General features: G+C 42.6%; 1 protein-coding gene across 1 annotated transcript in view; it reads left to right on the top strand.

Annotated features, from left to right (window-relative positions):
- rnft1 (ring finger protein, transmembrane 1) overlaps positions 1–19423 on the top strand; it is a 30058-nt gene that overhangs the window by 5820 nt on the left and 4815 nt on the right. The window contains exons 3-7 of the mRNA XM_080210673.1: positions 65–141; positions 520–620; positions 6722–6875; positions 14847–15005; positions 16320–16385. Coding sequence (XP_080066799.1) covers positions 65–141; positions 520–620; positions 6722–6875; positions 14847–15005; positions 16320–16385 — 557 coding nt within the window. The remainder of the gene's footprint in view (positions 1–64; positions 142–519; positions 621–6721; positions 6876–14846; positions 15006–16319; positions 16386–19423) is intronic.

Below are 19423 nucleotides of genomic sequence, written 5' to 3' on the forward strand. Positions count from 1 at the left end.
GAAGTTGTTTTTTTATTAACAAAATTCCACTCCAGTCAATCACAAATATTTTTTGTTCTGTTAGGTATTGCAGTCGGTGTTGGACTGTGCATAACTTTCCTTTATGCAAACAAGATAATTATAAATCAGGTCTTCCTCCAGGTAGGTTTCTTTTATTTAAAAAGCATTTTGCCAGTTTTCCTCTCTCTGCTCCTGAAGTCATTGCCTCCTAACTGGGATGAGCCTCCAACATATCCCTTGCATAAGTGGTCAATATTCATGTAGCTTACTTCAAAGCTGTTGACTCAGTTGGTAAATAAATTGAGCTAGGTAACATCTAACAAATCAATAGTTTCAATGAAAATTCCTCTCATTGTGGATTCCAGGTGGTACGTCCACTTGCTACTGGCACAGAATCTAATGAACATTATTTACAGTCATCCTGTGGATTGAGATATTTACTGTGATGAAAGTGATGCATGATAATCTTTTTCTTTAACTGTGCAAATTCAGACTGAAAGTAATTCTGCTTTTTTTCAGGAGCGCCGCTCGATGTTACAGTGTGCATGGCTGCTTGTGTTTCTAACAGCCTCCACTCTTCTTCTCTATGACACCTTTCGTTCCCAGTCACTCTTCTACAGGTACTTTTTGTCCAGTACAAAATAATAATAAGCTTCAAGCAAAGTTAAAGATGTTTCTTTAACAGGTAACAGATTCTGAGGATAAATGTAGAAAACAGAGCCAGGAGGAGGACATTTGGCCTTTCGAGCCTGCTCTGCCATTCATTTTGATCATGGCTGATCATCAAATTCAGTATCCTCCCCATCCACCCACCATATCTCTTGATCCCTTTAGCCCCAAGAACTATATCTAATTTAAAAGTTGTGTTGGTGCATTTCTTTTTATAATTAAGAATGCATTCATGAAAACAGGCAAGTCAAGTGGGTCGTAAGATAAGATAGATATGTTGGGGATTTAATCATAAAATCATAGAATGGATACAACATACACAATCCCCACAGGGTGAGGTGGTGAGGTATGACATTAAATCAGTCCAGGATGCTTTTGCAATCCCTATTCCCAGAGTGCCCATCTTGTGAACAATATTGACAGCGGCCTGGACTTCAAGTCGTAACTGCTGCCTTAGCTTGGGATCATTTGTGAGGTTTATGTAGACAGCTGAGGGGCAACAGGAACAATGCATGCTTTAATTGGATTTGTGCCACTTAAATCACAGCTTCTTGTTATTAACTATGAGACACTTTGTCTCATAGTGGGTCAGTCATGGCTCAGATTGCTTTGCTCCTACAAGCAGGTGATTAGTAAAGGGTTGTGGGAGAAGGAAAATGCAAATGGGATCTTCAAAGAAAAAATGGAATCCAGATTTACATTTGAACTGAATGTGAATGTGAGACCTAGCTTAATTTCAGTAGACTAATCCTGGTGTTGATACACTTGATAACATTAAAACATCTTTTTTTGAATTGGCTTTTGTGTAGGTTAAAGTGGTAACCATTAAGGGTGGCAACAGTGGTTAGCAATGCTGCCTCTCAGTGCCAGGGACCCAGGTTCAATTCCTGGCTTGGGTCACGTGTGTGTGGAGTTTGCACACTGTCCCCATGTGGGTTTCCTCCGGGTGCTCTGGTTTCCTCCCACAGTCCAAAGATATGCATGTTAGGTGGATTGGCCATGTAAATTACCCCCTTAGTGTCAGGGGTACCTGCTAGAGTAAATGCATGGGGTTATGGGGATAGGGAGCTGGGTGGGATTGTGGTCAGTGCAGAAGCCTTGGGCTGAATGGTCTCCTACTTTGTCAGATTCTAACTAGTCTGTACCCAGTAGTTTAAAGAATGATTAATCAGCTTGTTTTATGTCAACTTGCATTTATGAAGTGTGGAAAAATGTCCAGAGTGCTAGAGGTGTCATCAGACAGAAAATGGATGATGGGTTTAGCTGTTTTTGAGGGACGTTGGCCAAGGTTCCTATTGGTGGCCTCTCCTTGCTTAGACAGTAATATGACATTTGAATTTTTTTTTAAATAACTCTCTATGAAATATAAATTAAAGATCTTGTGAATGGATCATAGATCCTCATTTTACCCTGTTATGCTAAATGATATTTGCATTGCAGTGAAGCAAAATTAATTCGGACCAGATGTGACTTGAGTGTGTGAAGATGAAAGAGTTCGAACTAAATTTATTAATTCTTTCTGGAGGTTGGTTTAGCTCAGTTGGCTGGACAGTTAGTGAGTGATACAGCGCAGGTTCAATTCCTGTACTGGCTGAGATTATTCATTTAACCCAGCCCCTCATCTGAAATGTGGTGTTCCTCAGGTTGAATCACTTCTAGCCTACGGTCATCCGGGACTGTGGTGATTTTACTTTTATTCTTTGCAACAGGACCAGTCTGTGTTAAAAGGATCGAAACCAAGACACAGAGCTTTTCTTTATTCACAGGGTTTGTTGATGGTTCAGTCCCACAGCTCTCCTTTGATTCCACTCCAGTGCCCCAGCTTTCCCAGTCCAAAGATTAGGTTAGGTGGATTGGCCATGCTAAATTGCGCCTTATCGTCAGGGGAACTAGCTAGGGTAAATACATGGGGTTATGGGGATTGGGCCTGGGTGGGATTGTGGTCAGTGTAGGCTTGATGGGCCGAATGGCCCCCTTCTGCACGGTAGAGTTCTATGATTCCATCCCTTATTTTTTGTCTCTTTACTTTAGAGTAAAACAGATGGTCAAAAAAATAAGCTGCTGAATGAGGGTGATAACCCTTGGGGCACTGTGACAAGATACAACATTTTGAAAGGAAAAATAGAAAATCAAATCATAAGATCATTTCTGAGGGGGATGTTGCACCCAGCCCTCGTGATGCCATCCCTATTTAGTAATACAGAAAAATAATTAAACAGAACATCAAAAATTCAAGGGGATGACAGCCCCTGGTGGGGCACTTTTTTAAAAAAAAGTTTCGAAAGGAAACTTGCAAAAATCGCCTTTTTTCCAGGCGCCCCTGCAGAGTCATCCCTTATTTATACTCTGGATTAGAACAAAAAAAATCAGTAAAATAAGCAAAAAGATTGGGGATTCTAGCCCCTGGCCAATCTATGTAAATGTGGATCTCTAACTCCCCTTAGCTGCATAAAAGACATGAGGCTTAGGAGTCCCTGAACCACCTTAACTCATGTTTGCAATGCAACGCACTGCTGCGTGCAACACCCTGCGTACCAGGTCCCCCATGTAAAACAGGAGAATGCACATGCAGAGAGTCCCTCTTCTTCTCTCTCTCTCTCTCTCTCTCTCTTTCTTTCTTTCTCTTTCTCTTTCTTCCCCCCCCTCCCGAAGACCTTACCCACCACCAGAGGGTAGAACAAGGTGCCTCCGGACAGGAGGAAGGTGGAGGATGTGCAGCAGCAGGCCATACAGGAAACCCTTCCGTGTTGAGTAGAAAGGCACGTAGGAATCACTTATTCAATCTCCTTTTTTTCTAAAAAGAAAGCAATCAATTAATGAAACAAAAATGACAGGGTTGGCAGCCCTGGTGAGATACTGTATCTAAAATAAAACGTCAAAAGGAAACTTGACTGACTAAATCAATGTCATTTCCGGGGCATGATGCACCATGGCACCCATCAGTTGTGGAAGGTCTGAAGCGTGCCAGTGGATATGTGTGCTACCTCTCCAAGGCCACCCAACTGTCAAAGTAGCTGCAGGAGAGGCACACAATCGGGTTGAATGGCCCCCTTGACGCTTGGATCTGTTAATAGCCAATTGTCCACACCCAGGAGTTGGCATATGAGGAGGCCCTCTTCCCTCCTCCCTCCTCACAGTCCCCGAATGCCTAAGGATAGGCAACAACACCACCACTGCGATCATCCTTAACGCTGGTGCCCACAAGGCTGTGTCCTCAGCCCCTTAGTACTTCTTGACCACATATGTTCAAGAAGTATACTAAGTGCAGCCAAATTACCCTCCAACTCGATTTTTAAGTTTGCTGACGACACCAGCGTGATCTCAGACAGAGTCAGACGAGTCAGTACAGGAATGAAATAGAGGATCTAGTGAACTGGTGCGACGACAATCATCTCTCCCTCAATGTCAACAAAATGAAGGAGATAGTCATCGACTTCAGGAAGCGCAGTGGAGTACAGGCCCCTGTCTTTATCAATGGGGACGAAGTAGAAATAGTCGAGAGTTTTAAGTGTGTAAGTGTCCAGATCACCAACAACCTGTTCTGGTCCCAGTCATAAGAACATAACATAAGAAATAGGAGCAGGAGTCGGCCATCTAGCCCCTCGAGCCTGCCCCACCATTCAATAAGATCATGGCTGATCTGTCATGGCTCAGTTCCACTTTCCCGCCTTCTCCCCATAACCCTTAATCCCTTTGCCTATCAAAAAGCCCACAAAAATGCTTTTAAATGATTTAAACGGTTTTTAAAAGGTAATTTCTTTTAAAAACTGTTTAAGTCATTTAAAATCAGTCACTCTTCTACAGAGGAGTAGAACCAAGGACCCCACACACCCCAGACATACTCTCTTGCACCTTCTTCCATCGGGAAAAAGATACAAAAGTCTGAGGACATGTACCAACTGACTCAAGAACAGCTTCTTCCCTGCTGCCAACAGACTTCTGAATGGACCTATCTTGCATTAAGTTGATCTTTCTCTACACCTTAGCTTTGACTAACAATACACTCTGCACTCTCTTGTTTCCTTTTCTACGTATGGTGTACATTGTATAGCATGCAAGAAACAATACTTTTCACTGTATACTAATACATGTGACGATAAATCAAATCAAGTTCAAATGGCTAAAAAGGATCTGCAGCCTTAGGCAATGTGGAACACAAACTCCCATTGACTGTAGAGATGACATGTGGCCGGGAGTCTGTGAACCATCTTAATCTATGATTGCTTGGCACTGTTGCATGCTGCACGCGACATCCTCCGTCAGATCTTCGATTGCTGGGAGAAAAGGAGGATTTCTGCTTGTGAGCCCTCCACTGAGGACTTCCCCACTGTCAGGCGGTAAAACAAGACTGCCAAGGCATGTCCTGATGATGGAGGAAGATGAGGAGGTGAGCAGCAGCAGGTCAAACAGGAAACGCCTTTGTACTGAATGGAAGGCACACAGGGAATTTCCATGAAATGGTTCAAATTGTGAGATTGCGGCTCCCAAGGGATGTATCAGGGTGCAGGGTCAATGTGGAATTCTATCTGAACAAGACTGTAGTCCACCACATGCCTGAGCCGCCTTGATGTCACAAATGCTGTTGGGTCAGAGAAGCACATTTTTCAATCTGTGCATGGCTTTGACTGTGAGCTGGACATTAATGGATGCATATTGAGCTCATTCTAGTGGCACCATCCAGCACACATCCCTGACTCTGGTCACCCTAACAACCCAAGCCCTTTCTTCTGCTAGCCATCTGAATCCATAGTGATAGAGGTGCTTATTCTTGAGCAATGGCTGTCTGACGATAGCTGCTACTCCTGATGGGAGAGAATGCCAGCATGTGGCAACCATGTTCCAGACTGTAATCAGGTCCCTATAGAAGACAGGCACTTCCTGCAAGGTGGTGTGGCGATCTCTCAGGCCTAGAAACAGGAGTTGCAGGTTATAGTTAAGGCTGTGCACCTGGCAGAAGAAATACATCACCAGGACACACCATCGGGAAGGAGTCTCCAAGTAAAGGTATCACTGCAGGATCTGGAAATGAAAAGTCGCCACCTGGGTGTAAAGGCATACCAGCATCTGACCGCCCTCCCTAAGCAGAAGATACAGAGCCTCAGCAGTGATCCAGTGTGTCCTTCTATCCCAGAAAAAGTTATTGCACCTCTTCTGTATTTTCATGACAAAGTTTGGGGAGGAATCTAAGTGACCGGACTGTCTCCATGCTGTGGCACTATCAGCAGTTCATGACCAACATTTGACCCCTGTAGGACAACACTCAGAACAATCCTTTCCCAGGTGGGTGGTGACTTCGGTCTCCAGCTCTTGACTGTTTGCTGGCCTGGATTCTTCAGCAGAAACAAGATGGACTACCAGGTAGAGGAGATTGGTGGGACTCCCAGGTGAAAGGCCTGAGCTCTTCTGATAGGGGGCCCATCTTGCCATTGACCAACTAAGAGTCCAGAACATTTACTCCAGTTGATCCTGGTGGAGAAAGCAGTCGAGCAGATTTTTTTTTGACACTACGCATTCTCCACAGGTCAGCTTGAGGAGCAAGTCATCAGTGTAAGCCAAAAGGACCATCCTCATGCCCAGACTACACAGAGCCAATCCTGACAACCTCTTCCACAGGAGGCACAAAGGGCTCCATGCAGATAGAATATAACTGGCTAGACATGGGGCAGCCCTGACACATTTTTCTCTCCCCAAGGAAGGGATGCCTTCAGGGACTTCTTAACTTTAATAAGACACTCTGCAATGGCTTACAGAAGTCGGATTCAGGTGACGAAATGTATCCCAAACTGGAGAGCCTATAGGGTCCAGAATAGATATTTGTGATCCATTTTTTAAAGACAATTATTACCCATCTGTTAATCGTAACAATATAATTGACATTAAGGCCAGAATTTTACCGGCACGTTTACCCGAGGCCAACAGAGAATGTTGTTTTGCAGTGGGGCAGGTGTGCCGGTAAAATCAGGGCCCTCAACCTGAACAATGATTTTTTTTAAAAATTCAGTGTGAATAATATTTGATTAGTTTTAAGTTTACTGCATTCTTTCCTTTGTAGCTTAATCTTTCTGCATCCCAATGTCGATCCTGTCAAATTCTGGGATGTACTGTGGATCGTAGGAACTGCAGACTTCATATTGAAGTTCGTCTGTATGGGGTTCAAGTGCCTTATCCTATTGGTGCCTTCGTCACTGATGTCATTCAAGTCGAGGGTAAGCTTAGTGAAGATGATCCAAGCTTGTAATTGTTTACATCCCAAGTAAGCAAACAGTTCTGGGACAAAAATCCATATTTTAAAGTATAAATGCACCTTCGATTTTTCTTTTGTATTTCCACCTTCAACCCTGCGTCTCCAAACAACTATACATTTTTAACACTTACCTGAGGATCTCTCGTATGTAGCTAAACTGTGATAAACTCAACTAGCACTGTTCTGGTGGGGAAAACATCAACTAGTTTTGAATTAACTAGAAAGGCAGACTTTTGTTTATACAGCTCCCTTCACAACCTCCAGATGTGCCAAAGCACTTTATAGACAATTAAGTACCTTTGAGGTGCATCAGTATAGAGCCAATTATGTACAGTAAGCTTGCAAAAATATTAATATGATAATGATCAGATCATTTGTTTTAGTGATGTTAATTGAGCGATTAAATATTAGCTGGAACATCAGGAAGAACTTCCTTGCTCTTTATTGAAATAGTATCAATGGATCTTGGGCCTTGGTTCAGCATCTTATTCCAAAGCTTGATGCCTCCTGTAGTGTACACTCCCTCAATACCAATAATCAAGCTAATCTTGTTCAAGTTTCTACTTAAATGTTCTTGCTCAGCCCATGAAGCAATGCAGCTTACGTATAGTTTTAGGAAGGCTGGTCCTAAACAAATAGCAGTGAGGTAACTAGTGACCTTTACTGATTGATTCTTATGTCTGCAGATAGTATACCTGCAGTCTCACAAGCAGTATGGATTGAGCAAAGTAGGCTTTGTCTCTTTAGGGGTTACGGGGTAGTGGCTGGGCAGAAGAATGCAAAGTGTGCACTTCCTGTGGAGCAAATGTAGCTATTTCAGTAGCCTGGAATCTGAGTGATCCATTTCAGCACTTGCCTGGCCACATGGAATATAGTAGCATGGTGGTTAGGTCAGTGGAATTGTAATCCAGAGTCCTGGACTAATGTTCCAGCAACCTCACTACAGCAGCAATTTAAATCAGTTAAGTGATTCTGGAATAAAAATACCCAGTATGTTAAAACTAGGGCATTATAGTAAACCAGATGGGATTTTACAAATGTCCTTTAGGGAAGGAATTGCTATTTTTGCCTGGTAGGGCCTATGTGCAACTGCAGATCCAAACAAGGTGGTTGACTTTTAATTGCTCTCTGACGTGGCCAAACAATTCACCCAATTGTATTCAAGAAAGCAGCTCCACTCTGTCTTCTTGAGGATAGTTGGGAATGGCAATAAATGTTGGTCTTTTTAGCAACGCCCACATCCTGTAAGTGAACATTAAAAACTACATACAACTCCCTTGAAAAGAAACTGCTTGAAAGTGCTTGCACGCTGCAGACATCAGGTGATGTCAGAATTACATAGGATATTTAGCAGAGAAACGGGCCATTTAGCTCAATGAGTATGTGCTGGCAAATATTCTCCACTCAAGCCTCCGCTCTCCTCATGTAAATCTCATATCATAAAACATTATTCCTTTTGTTCGTATACTTGTCTAGCATGCCCTTAAATGTATCTATCTATACCATTCTATATTATGTTAGTAGCTTCTTGTACATGTCAGATAACCTATCAGCACACACAGTGGGTTTAAACATGGAGAATGATGAAGTCCATTTCACCTCTTGAGAATGGGTGGGTATTGGCTGGTTCTGCATGGAGGAAGTGTGGATATGAGTATTTATGTTAAGTTTCCATCTGTGGATGTTTGATTGTTGCTATAAAGAACTCGATTATCACTATAAAGAATTCGGTGATTTCACAATGCAAGCTATCAAACCCAGATCTATTTGGGATTGTGAGGTCATGGCTGATCATGTAGAAGAGGAGTGTTTATTGAGCCTGAAATGTGCATATTGGTAGTGTAGTGATGCTTCCCAAAGACTTTGTCGGTCTATTTCTGACATTATTTATGCTGCAGCTGAGTCTAATATTCATGTTCCACTGTATAGCTGTAACCTTCAAAAGTGAGAAATTCACTTGGCAGCCTTCAACTTGTGGTAATTTACAGAGCAGTTGGCTGTTAAATGTTTCCAACTACATACAGGTAATTTGACTTTCAAAAGATAGGCTTATTGAAAAATAAATCATGTTTACTACAGTTTCTAAAAATCCTTGGGTATTTCCTCCTTGTGTCTTTTATTGTCAAACCCGCAGTGTGTGCGTTAGTGAGAAACCCTTAAGGATAGCCTTTGTTCATGGTTGCCATGATGTTTTTAGTAGTGCTTTCAAACTAGAAAGATTGTCCCAGTTTCGTTTTTAGCTCATAATGTTGCGTGATCTACGTTAAGGATGTGTCAGCGGGAGTGATTTATTTCTGGGCTAGGTAGTGGGAGCAAAAACCAGTCTGTGATCTTTGCTCAGAAATGTGCCTGAGTGAGTGTCAGGATGGGTCAACGCCAGCTACTCAGTGTTTAAGTAGGCATGTAGAAAGTTTTGAGATTTTTTAGAAGGATAAACCAACTTTTTTGGGGGGCGGGGGGGAGATAAGTTCATGTAACTTTTTCAGAAGTCGCCAATAAATTCATACATTTTAAATAATTCCTTTACCACTCTGATTATTCCTATCGGTTGCATTATTAGATTGAGGACTTGGAGATTGTTGTCAGGGATACGTTTCACATTCTGAAACTGGTATTTTTCAGAATGCTCTTGGTTTCTAATGCAGGGTTTAAAGATCATGGGTAAGTGAGCTGCTGTAGAGCTGTCAGTTACTCTTCATGCTTGATATTTTATGGATTACATGTTAAGGAAGCTTTATTTTGTCTGTACGTGGTTTAGCTAAGAATGGTTTGTAGAATTTGTGCTGCAGTTATTTCATACACTTACCATTTGCAACGTTGCTTGTTTCATGTGGAGGTTGTTACTTTTTTTCAGCGGCTTTGAAATTCTGCTCCATACTTTTTATAGAAGAATACTTTCTATACATCTTGATGCACCACATGACTTTCTGCTAAAGCCTATTGTACCTCAGAGCCACATGGGGCAAGAAAATCTAGGCTCAGACTGGCCTTTCCTGAGTTAGCTGAATTCTGAGCTTCTCTATAGTTGATTACTGCATTCTGGGAAATCAGCCAATACCCCTTTTTTCATTATCCACCAATCCCGTGTGACTCCGCAGTTGAATAACTCATCAACATTCATTGTCTAAGGCCTCATGCAAGTTCTAAAGGTTTGCCAGCATCTATATGAAATTACAGAGGGGCATTTTCGAAGGGGTAGTATAATACAGTCTGATTTTAAAAATGTGTATCCAGGTCTCTCTTCTTGACGGCAGATTGTTTTAAATGTTTAAAAGTAGTTCCCACGTCCGAAATTTATTAAATCTAGGCAATATGCTCAAACATGTCCCACAGACGCATTCACAGTTCTAGGACATGAAGTGTTTCCATAGTGACTGGCTGTTAGTGACCTGCCACTCATTCTGTAAAATGCTGATGTGGCAAAGTGATGGCATTGGGCAAATTTAATGGAACATTGTAGATCTCTTAATCCAGCAACTTCAGTTTCTATTAATACAAATGCTGCTGATTTTCTCACAATTATGGTAGCCTAAGAATGCAACATCAGAAATCATATCCATCCTTTCAACATTTGTGGTATAATACTGTTCAGTCTCAATAATAAAAGTGATGTCTGGATTTGGAGGATAGGCAAGTTCTCCTGGTGTGACATTTTCTGTATCCTGCCATCAATATCACAAAAATAATTTAATTGGTCAATTTATAGGATCGTAGAATTGATCGCAGCCATGTGAAGGATTTCTTAACATTTGCGATGACCGTATAGGACTTTGTTATTGATAACAGTGCTGGGCCCGCTTGCTCATTTGACATTGCTAGCCTATTCACTAATGAACTGCTCAAGGAAGCGAAAAACATTTGCACTGAAGCAATATATCATGGACATCTAGACCTGATGCAATTGTGTGTATTTGTATTCATGGAATTTATGAACTCAGCAACTCTCACAGTTGAGTTCAGTTTTAACAGCACTATGTATGCCCAAATAGGTAGTGTTGCCACGGGACCCCCTTTATGCCCAGCTTTCATAAACATCTTTGTTGGGTTCGACGAGGAATGTGTCTTTGGTGGAATGACACCTGACCCCTTATCCATTGCATATTTTTGACATGTAGATGACAGATGATATATTTGAATCCACAGCTGAATGTAAGAATTTCCTACACACCCTACTCCATCCTGCACTCAAATTCAGCTTTGAAATGGAACATTCAAATGAGCTACCTTCCCTTGACTTGCTGGTTGAGAAGTTGTGCCTTTTTTAACTAAACAAAATAGATGGCAGCCATTTATCTGGTTTGTTCCCCTGGGCAATCTCTTGACCAAATCAAGAGTCAACCTGCTTAGTTTGAATTTAAATAAAGCTTAACTCATTACTGTTTTTTTTTAAATCCATTCTTGGGACACAGGTGTCACTGGCTGGCCAGCATTTATTGCCCGTTGCTGGTTGAGAGTCAACCACATTGCTGTGGCTCTGGAGTCACGTGTTGGCCAGACCAGGCAAGGGTGGCAGATTTCCTGCTGTAAAGGACATTAGTGAACCAGGTGGGTTTTTCCAACAATCAACGATGGTTGTTGGTCAATTCCTAATTCCAGATTTTTTTTATATATTGAATTCAGATTCCACCATCTGCTATGGTGGGATTCGAACCCAGGTCCTCAGAACTTTGGCTGAGTTTCTGGATTAATATCGAGCGATAATACTGCTAGACCAAAGTCTATCTGAAAGACTTGCTGGTTTGGTGCATTGACCCGAACTGGCACCATAGTGTCGTGACTACGTGAATTTCACAATAACTTCATCGCAGTGTTAATGTAAGCCTTGTTGTGACAATAATAACTAAAAAAAATTTAAACTTTAAAGAAAGTGGTGGTGAATTGGAGCACCCAGAGGAAACCCACGCAGACACGGGTAGAATATGCAGTGACCCAAGCCCAGGAATCAAACCTGAGTTCCTGGCACTGAGGTGGCAGTGCTAAGCACTGTGCCACCATACTGCCCAGGGCAATTAGCGATGCGCGATAAGTGCTGGCCTGGCCAGTGTTATACAGCTGTAAAAGAATAAATAAGAGTTTCAGAGAAATAAGTTCAGTTACTGAATACTTAATACCCCACAATGGACTACTGTCCAGAATTGGTTGCATTCTTGGACACGCACATTTCCATCAAGGACTGTTACCTCAGCACTTCACTGTACCACAAGCCCACGGATAACCTCACGATGCTCCACTTCTCCAGCTTCCACCCTAAACGCGATGAAGAAACGTCCTTAAGGACGAGCCCTCCATATACACAGGTTCTGCTCAGATGAGGAGGATCGCAACAGACACCTCCAGATGCTGAAAGATGCCCTCATAAGAACAGGATATGGCGCTCGACTCGTCAATCGACAGTTCTGATGCGCTTCAGCAAAGAAAACACACCTTAGAAGACAAACACAGGACACAGCTGACAGAGTATTCTTCGTCATCCAATACTTCCCTGGAACGGAGAAGCTACAACATTTTCTCCAGAGCCTTCAAGAGATGAAGGCGAATATCTCGCTAAGGCTATCCCCTCACCCCCACTTCTTGCCTTCAAACAACCGCACAACCCCAAACAGACCATTGTCCGCAGCAAACTACCCAGCCTTCAGAAGAACAGTAACCATGACACTACACAACCCTGATGTGGATGTGCCGGCGTTGGACTGGGGTAAACACAGTAAAAAGTCTGACACCAGCTTTTAGTCCAGCCGATTTATTTGATAGTAAACGCGCAAGCTTTCGAGGTTTCCCTCTTCGTCATTCACCTGACAAAGAGGGAAACCTCGAAAGCTTGTGCGTTTGCTATCAAATAAATCAGTTGGACTAAAACGTGGTGTTGTCAGACTTTTTACTACACAACCCTGCCACAGTAACCTCTGCAAGACATGCCGGATCATCTCGCATGAAAACACCATCCACCAGGTACGTGGTACATACACTTGCAACTTGGCCAACATTGTCTACTTGATAGGCTTCAGGAAAGGATGTTCCGAGGCATGGCACATTGGGGAGACCGTACCGATGCTACGACAACAGATGAATGAACGCCACTGGACAATCACCGGGCAAAAGTGTTTTCTTCCTGTTGGGGAACACTTCAGCAGTCACGGGCATTTGGCCTCTGAACTTCAAGTTTTCTCCAAGGCGGTCTTCACGACACACAACAATGCAGAGTTGCTGAACAGAGACTGATAGCCAAGTTCTGCATGCATGAGGACGGCCTCAACCAGGATCTTGAGTTCATGTCACACCATCTATAACCCCCACAACTTGCCTGGGCTTGCAAAATCTCTCTAACTATCCTGGCTGAAGACAATACTCATCTCTTTAACCTGTGCTTAACCCTCTCTCCACTCACCTTGTCCGTACCTTTAAGACTTGATTACCTGTAAAGACTTGCATTCCAACCATTATTTTGTAAGTTGAGTTTGTGTCTTTATATGCCTGTTTGTGAACTGAAATCCCACTCACCTAATGAAGGGCAGTGCTCTGAAGGCTAGTGGTTTGTGCTACCAAATAAATCTGTTGGACTTTAACCTGGTGTTGTGAGACTTCTTGCTGTGTTTACCCCAGTTCAACGCTGGCATCTCCACATCATGACATTACATGGCACAGTGCTGCTACATTTAAGATTTTATGGAGATACCAGCAATGGACTGGGGTAAACATAGTAAGAAGTCTTGATTAAGTGAGGTTAAAGTCCAACAGGTTTATTTGGTAGCACAAGCCACTAGCTTTCGGAGCGCTGCCCCTTCATCAGGTGAGTGTATGTCAAGTGAGCTACATTTAAAAAGCAGCCTTTCATCCAGTTTATAAATATGTGAGCAAAAGATTGGGTGATTTGCTAGTATGTGTATATAAATGCAGTCTTGTCAGATCTGTTGCAGAAAGCTGTTTTATAGTCATAGAACATAGATCAATACAGTACAATACAGGCCTTTCGGCCCTTGATGTCCGAACCCACATCAAGCTATCCCACTCCCTATCATTCTGGTGTGCTCCGTGTCTATCCAATAACCACTTGAAAATTCCTAAAGTGCCCAACTCCACTATCACAGCAGGCAGTGCATTGCACAGCCCAACCACTCTGAGTAAAGAATCTACCTCGGACATCCCTCCTATATCTCCCACCATGAACTTTATAATTATGCCCCCTAGTAACAGCTGCATCCACCCGAGGAAATGGTCTCTGCATGTCCACTCAATTTATCCCCCTCATTATCTTATAAACCGCTATTAAGCCATTTCTCATCCTCCTCCGCTGAAAGAGAAAAGCCCCAGCTCCCTAAAACCTACACTCCAAACCGGGCAGTATCCTGGTAAATCTCCTCTGCACTTTCTCCAATGCTTCCACATCCTCCTCATAGTGAGGTGACCAGAACTGGACACAATATTCCAAATATGGTCTCGCCAAGGTCCTGTATAGTTGCAGCATAACCCCATGGCTCTTAAACTCAAATCCCCCGTTAATAAATGCTAACACGTTATAAGCCTTCTTCACGGCTATATCCACTTGAGTGGCAACCTTCAGAGATCTGTGGATATGAACCCCAAGATCTCTCTGTTCCTCTGCATTCTTCAGAACCCTGCCATTGACCCTGTAATCCGCATTCAAGTTTGTCCTACCAAAATGAATCACCTCGCACTTATGAGCATTAAACTCCATCTGCCACTTTTCTGCCTAGCTCTGCATTCTATCATAGACCTCTTGTCTTACTGATTTCAGTACTCATTGCGTTTGATTTAACTTTTTTAAATGCTCAAGGTGGTTCAGAAGTGTAAACAAATAAGGAGGCTAGATGGATAGACACAAGTGTTATGATGGGAAAGGACGCTGATTGTGGTATAGCTTGACAAAGTCTTGTAATTTGATTAAGGGTTTTACTAATTGTATTTTTCTTCAAAGGGTCAATGGTATATGGTTATTGAAGAAGTGAGTCAGTTTCACCGTTCACTCGTACCCTTGCCAGTTTGGTCTTGGTACCTGATTGGTAACAAAGAATCAGATGGTTTTGCAATTTGGACTTTCGGTATTCTGCTAGGTTTGTTCTACCTCATGCTCAAGGTAAGAGGAAAATCTTAGCTTTGTTACGATGTGGCAGGTAGTAATTACTGGGTTAACCAAATCTCAAAGGGAAATTTGGTCAAGCCATCACAACTATTTCCAATTGTATCTTTATTCTGAGGTTTGGTTTGTTTTGCCTGTCTGTTTTGTAGGGGCACAAATGAATCCCCAGTTAATGTCCACAGTTTTCATACAATTAATACACAGTTAACAAAAACATGTATTTCTGTAGTGTTTTTTGCATCTTCGAAGTGTTTTATAACCCATGAAGTACAATTGTAATGTAGCTGTTGTTTGTTATGCAGGACCACAGCAGTATCTCCCAATAAAAACAGGGCAATTTTGCCAGCAGTAATAATAAAAGCAAATTACTGTGGCTGCTGGAATCTGAAACCAAAAGAGAAAATGCTGGAAAATCTCAGCAGGTCTGGCAGCATCTGTAAGGAGAGAAAAGCTTTGACAAAGGGTCATCTGGACTCAATGTCAGCTCTTTTCTCCTCTTACAGATGCTGCCAGACCTGCTGAGATTTTCCAGCATTTTCTGTTTTGATTTCTCCAGCAATATGTATTATGGAGTGGAGGATAGTTACAAAATACAACTGCGCATAAAATCAATATTGATCATTAACAGAGGTCAGTCTCCAGATGTGATTGATTGGGTAAATCTCCTTTCTGCTGAAGAATACAGCACAACAGTAGACTTAACCCCATCCATCAGTGCCCTATGCAAAGCAACTTTCTGAAATACACCGCAAATAGTGCTGGGGAATTTGGAGAAACATGTTGGGGTTTGAGCATTGCTGGCAAGGCCAGCGTTGCCCTTGAGCAGGTGGTGGTGAACAGTCTGCAATTGTGTTGGCTGCCAGACCATTTTGGAACGCAGTTAAGAATCAACCACATTGTTGTGGATCTGGAGTCAGACTGGGAAAGGGGGAAAGGGTGAAAGGTAAGTGGAACCAGATAGGTTTTTTAACAATAATTTGGTAGTTTAATTAATTTATCCATTAATTGAATTTGAATTCTTCCAACTCTGGCCTCTGGATTATTAGTCCAGTTCCTAATCCACTGGAGAGCTGGTTAGCTCATTTAGCTAGACAACCACATATGGGCCAGATTAATCCCCACAACACGGTTTGATCCCCATTCTCACTCAAGCTGTAGTAAAATAAATCTTGCCCCTTTCCCGTGGTTTGCCAGGTAGTTGCCAAGGATCTGCCTCTGGGTAGAAAACGTGAAAAATATTACCACTCTGCTGCGTGCGTTCATAACTCCAATTCCAGTCATTGTTCCTGATGCCTTGTTTTTGATTCTCAGCTCCTTGGAATTTATGGTCGGTGGAGCAATTTCAGGAGAGTTCTGAAGAGTTTGATCCACAAGCAGGTGAATGAGTACGATATTGTTACGTTCTGGTACAATGGTTCCCAATCCTTTTTTTCCCAGTCATGGCACACCTTTATACAATATAAAAATTGAGGCAGATCCTCTTACTTTCGCCAACATTACTGCCTTCTAGCAAAAGCTTTTTGTCTCTAAAACCTCCTAAAAACATGTCAAGACACCATTTAATGCAATTTCCATTAGTTTAAGAAATTTACAATGAAAGCCTTATCACCTTATTGTGTGTCAAATACAATTTTTTTATTGAAAATTTACACAATTTAGAAGTGTTTCCCATTAAAGATTCCCATTGTTTTTTTTTTTCACATCTGCATTTCTCAACATGAAATGAAGGGGTGGCATGGTGGTACAGTGGTTAGCACTGCTGCCTCACAGTGCCAAGGAGCTGGATTCAATTCCGGCCTCGGTCAGTGTGTGTGTGGAGTTTGCATGTTCTCCCCGTGTCTACATGTGTTTCCTACGGGTGCTCCGGTTTCCTCCCACAGTCGAAAGATGTGCGGGTTAGGTTGATTAGCCATGCTAAATTGACCCTAGTGTCAGGGGGATTAGCAGGATAAATATGTGGGGTTATGGGAATAGGGCCTGGGTGGGATTGTTAGTGCAGACTCGATAGGCCAGATAACCTCCTTCACTGTATGGATTCTATGAAGGAAATATTGTGAGCAGCATATCAGCAACAATGTTAATGTGACACCTGGGTCTACCTCTGTGTAAGAAGTCTGACAACACCAGGTTTAAGTCCAACCGATTTATTTGATAGTAAGCTCACAAGCTTTCGAGGTTTCCCTCTTCGTCAGGTGAATGGAGAGTTCTGGTCTCAGACAGAGCATATAAAGCACAGACAATTCACAGATTACTGATTAGAATGCGAATCTTTACATCTAACCTGCTGTTCAAGTCTTAAAGTGGCTAACAATGTGAGTGGAAGGAGCAATGAGTACAGGTTAAAGAGACGTGTATTGTCTCCAGACAGTACAGTAAGTGAGGTTTTGCAAACCCAGGCAAGTCACGGGGGTTACAGATAGTGTGACATGAACCCAAGATCCCTGTTGAGACCGTCCTCATGTGTGCAGAACTTGGCTATAAGTCTCTGCTCAGCAATTCTGCGCCGTCGTGCATCTTGAAGGCCGCCTTGGAGAATGCTTACCTGAAGGTCAGAGGCCAAATGCCCGTGACCACTGACCACTGTTCCCTTCCTGTTGGCGAACACTTCTGTTTACCCCAGTCCAACGCCAGCATCTCCACATCATGTCTACCTCTATGAGCAGACTTTTGATCTGGAGCAGAATTGATGGCAGCTTGCAGGTCTTGCTGCACTGAAAGGCACTCCCTCTTTTTTTTCCATAGTTTTGAGAACACCCACTTGCCCAGGTAGGTTGTGAGGAACTGCTGTAACACAATTTGAAATAGATGGATATTCTTGTCCCACAACAATCAAACTATATCCAGAGGCATAACTGCAAACTTAAATTTTAGTGTACAACTCCTCCTGAGCTCTAAATTCCTCTTGTTCTTTTAAGGACAATTTCTTTGATGATTCAAGAGAAAGTGAACTAAATGGATCACGTACCCAGTCAAAGTCTTCGTGGAGGGGAAGTTGCATTCAACTTCTCTTGTGGTGCTTTAAGATGTGTGGAGATGAGGTTGTGTATGGTTTTGCCAGCAGGATTTGCTGCTGCCAACTTGAACAGCTCAGTCAACTCACTTGCCATGTTTTCCTGCCAAAGGGCCAGTTTTAATCTGAAGCCTTGAAGTTTATCTCTGGCAGTCAGCATGTTCTGGCTTCCCACCACCTGCTTTTTAACCTTCAACTCATTCAAACAGCTGAATGTAACTGAAAGATACACAAGCTTAGCGCATCAAGAATCCTCATGTTTTAAATCTTTTTGAATGGCACTTCATGCAGAGCCTAAAACCCTTTGTGTGTCATGGAGCTTATTAATATGAGAGGACCTTTCCCTGAGACAGCCCTGCAAATCTGTGTGCAGCAGTAAACCCTGGTACTTGACTCCCATCTCATCACACAAAACAGTAAAAATCAAAGGACGCGACCTCACATAATTCACGATCTTCCCTGTTTGGTCTCACACTGTAATTAACTCAAGTGGCATCATTTTGACAACAAGGGCTTCACAATGTCCTTAGCTAACCTGGATGACAGGATTCTGTTTCACCTAACTCGCACATTCTTTGACTTTTCCCAGCAGGGAAGCTGCTCTCTCAGTGCAGTGTCCCTGCAATTGGTCCAGTTCGGATTGTTTTCCTCCAGAGAAGCACTTGACGTGAATCGCTGGTTGTGTGGCCAAGTAATTCTTTGCAAAAGAAGAAATTATTTTTCTTGGATTTTTGCCTATTTGTGCCACTGGCTAAGAGCTGGCAGAGTGAGCTAATATCTCAAGTTGCAGGGCGCATTTTCTACATGTTTCTAATTTCTCCTGAAGCACCTGTTCAGTATCAGATATTTAATCAAAATATCTTTTGATTGTACCGTCAAAGAGGAACTTGTCAATTTCTTTGGCAGCGTCAGCTGCCAAGGTTGCTTTCACAATTTGCATGCCGGCAGAATTGGGGTTTTGGCAATCGTTCTTGGGTTTCACTATTAGTTTGGCTGCCAGGTAGCAGCCTCCTGCACATTACCTGAAACCAGCACACACTCCATCATATGTGAATTTTTCTTTACATTTTATTTTTTCAGTTGCTTGAACTGCTGTATATCCTTGCAGGAGAGCAAATGCTGCTTTGTATTCAAATGGTACTTCTGCTTACTTGGTGCCATTGCAGCATTTGAGAGCAACTACCTGCGGATTAGACATTCTGGGACAGGGCGACAGGCACTACCAGTCCACCAAAATCCAAAGGCCAGTTGCTACCGCTGCGCTGTGTATACGGATGTTGCTTTTTTTTTCTCCTGCGGTTCTGTTCTTTCAGCCACATCTGAATCTGAGTAGGATTTTTGACTTCTCTTCAAGAACCTATCCTTAGCAAACTTGGTCAAACACACTACACTGCACAATAAATTC

The sequence above is a fragment of the Carcharhinus amblyrhynchos genome, chromosome 23, assembly GCF_965287045.1.
Source record: "Carcharhinus amblyrhynchos chromosome 23, sCarAmb.v2.hapA, whole genome shotgun sequence".
Taxonomy (NCBI): domain Eukaryota; kingdom Metazoa; phylum Chordata; class Chondrichthyes; order Carcharhiniformes; family Carcharhinidae; genus Carcharhinus; species Carcharhinus amblyrhynchos.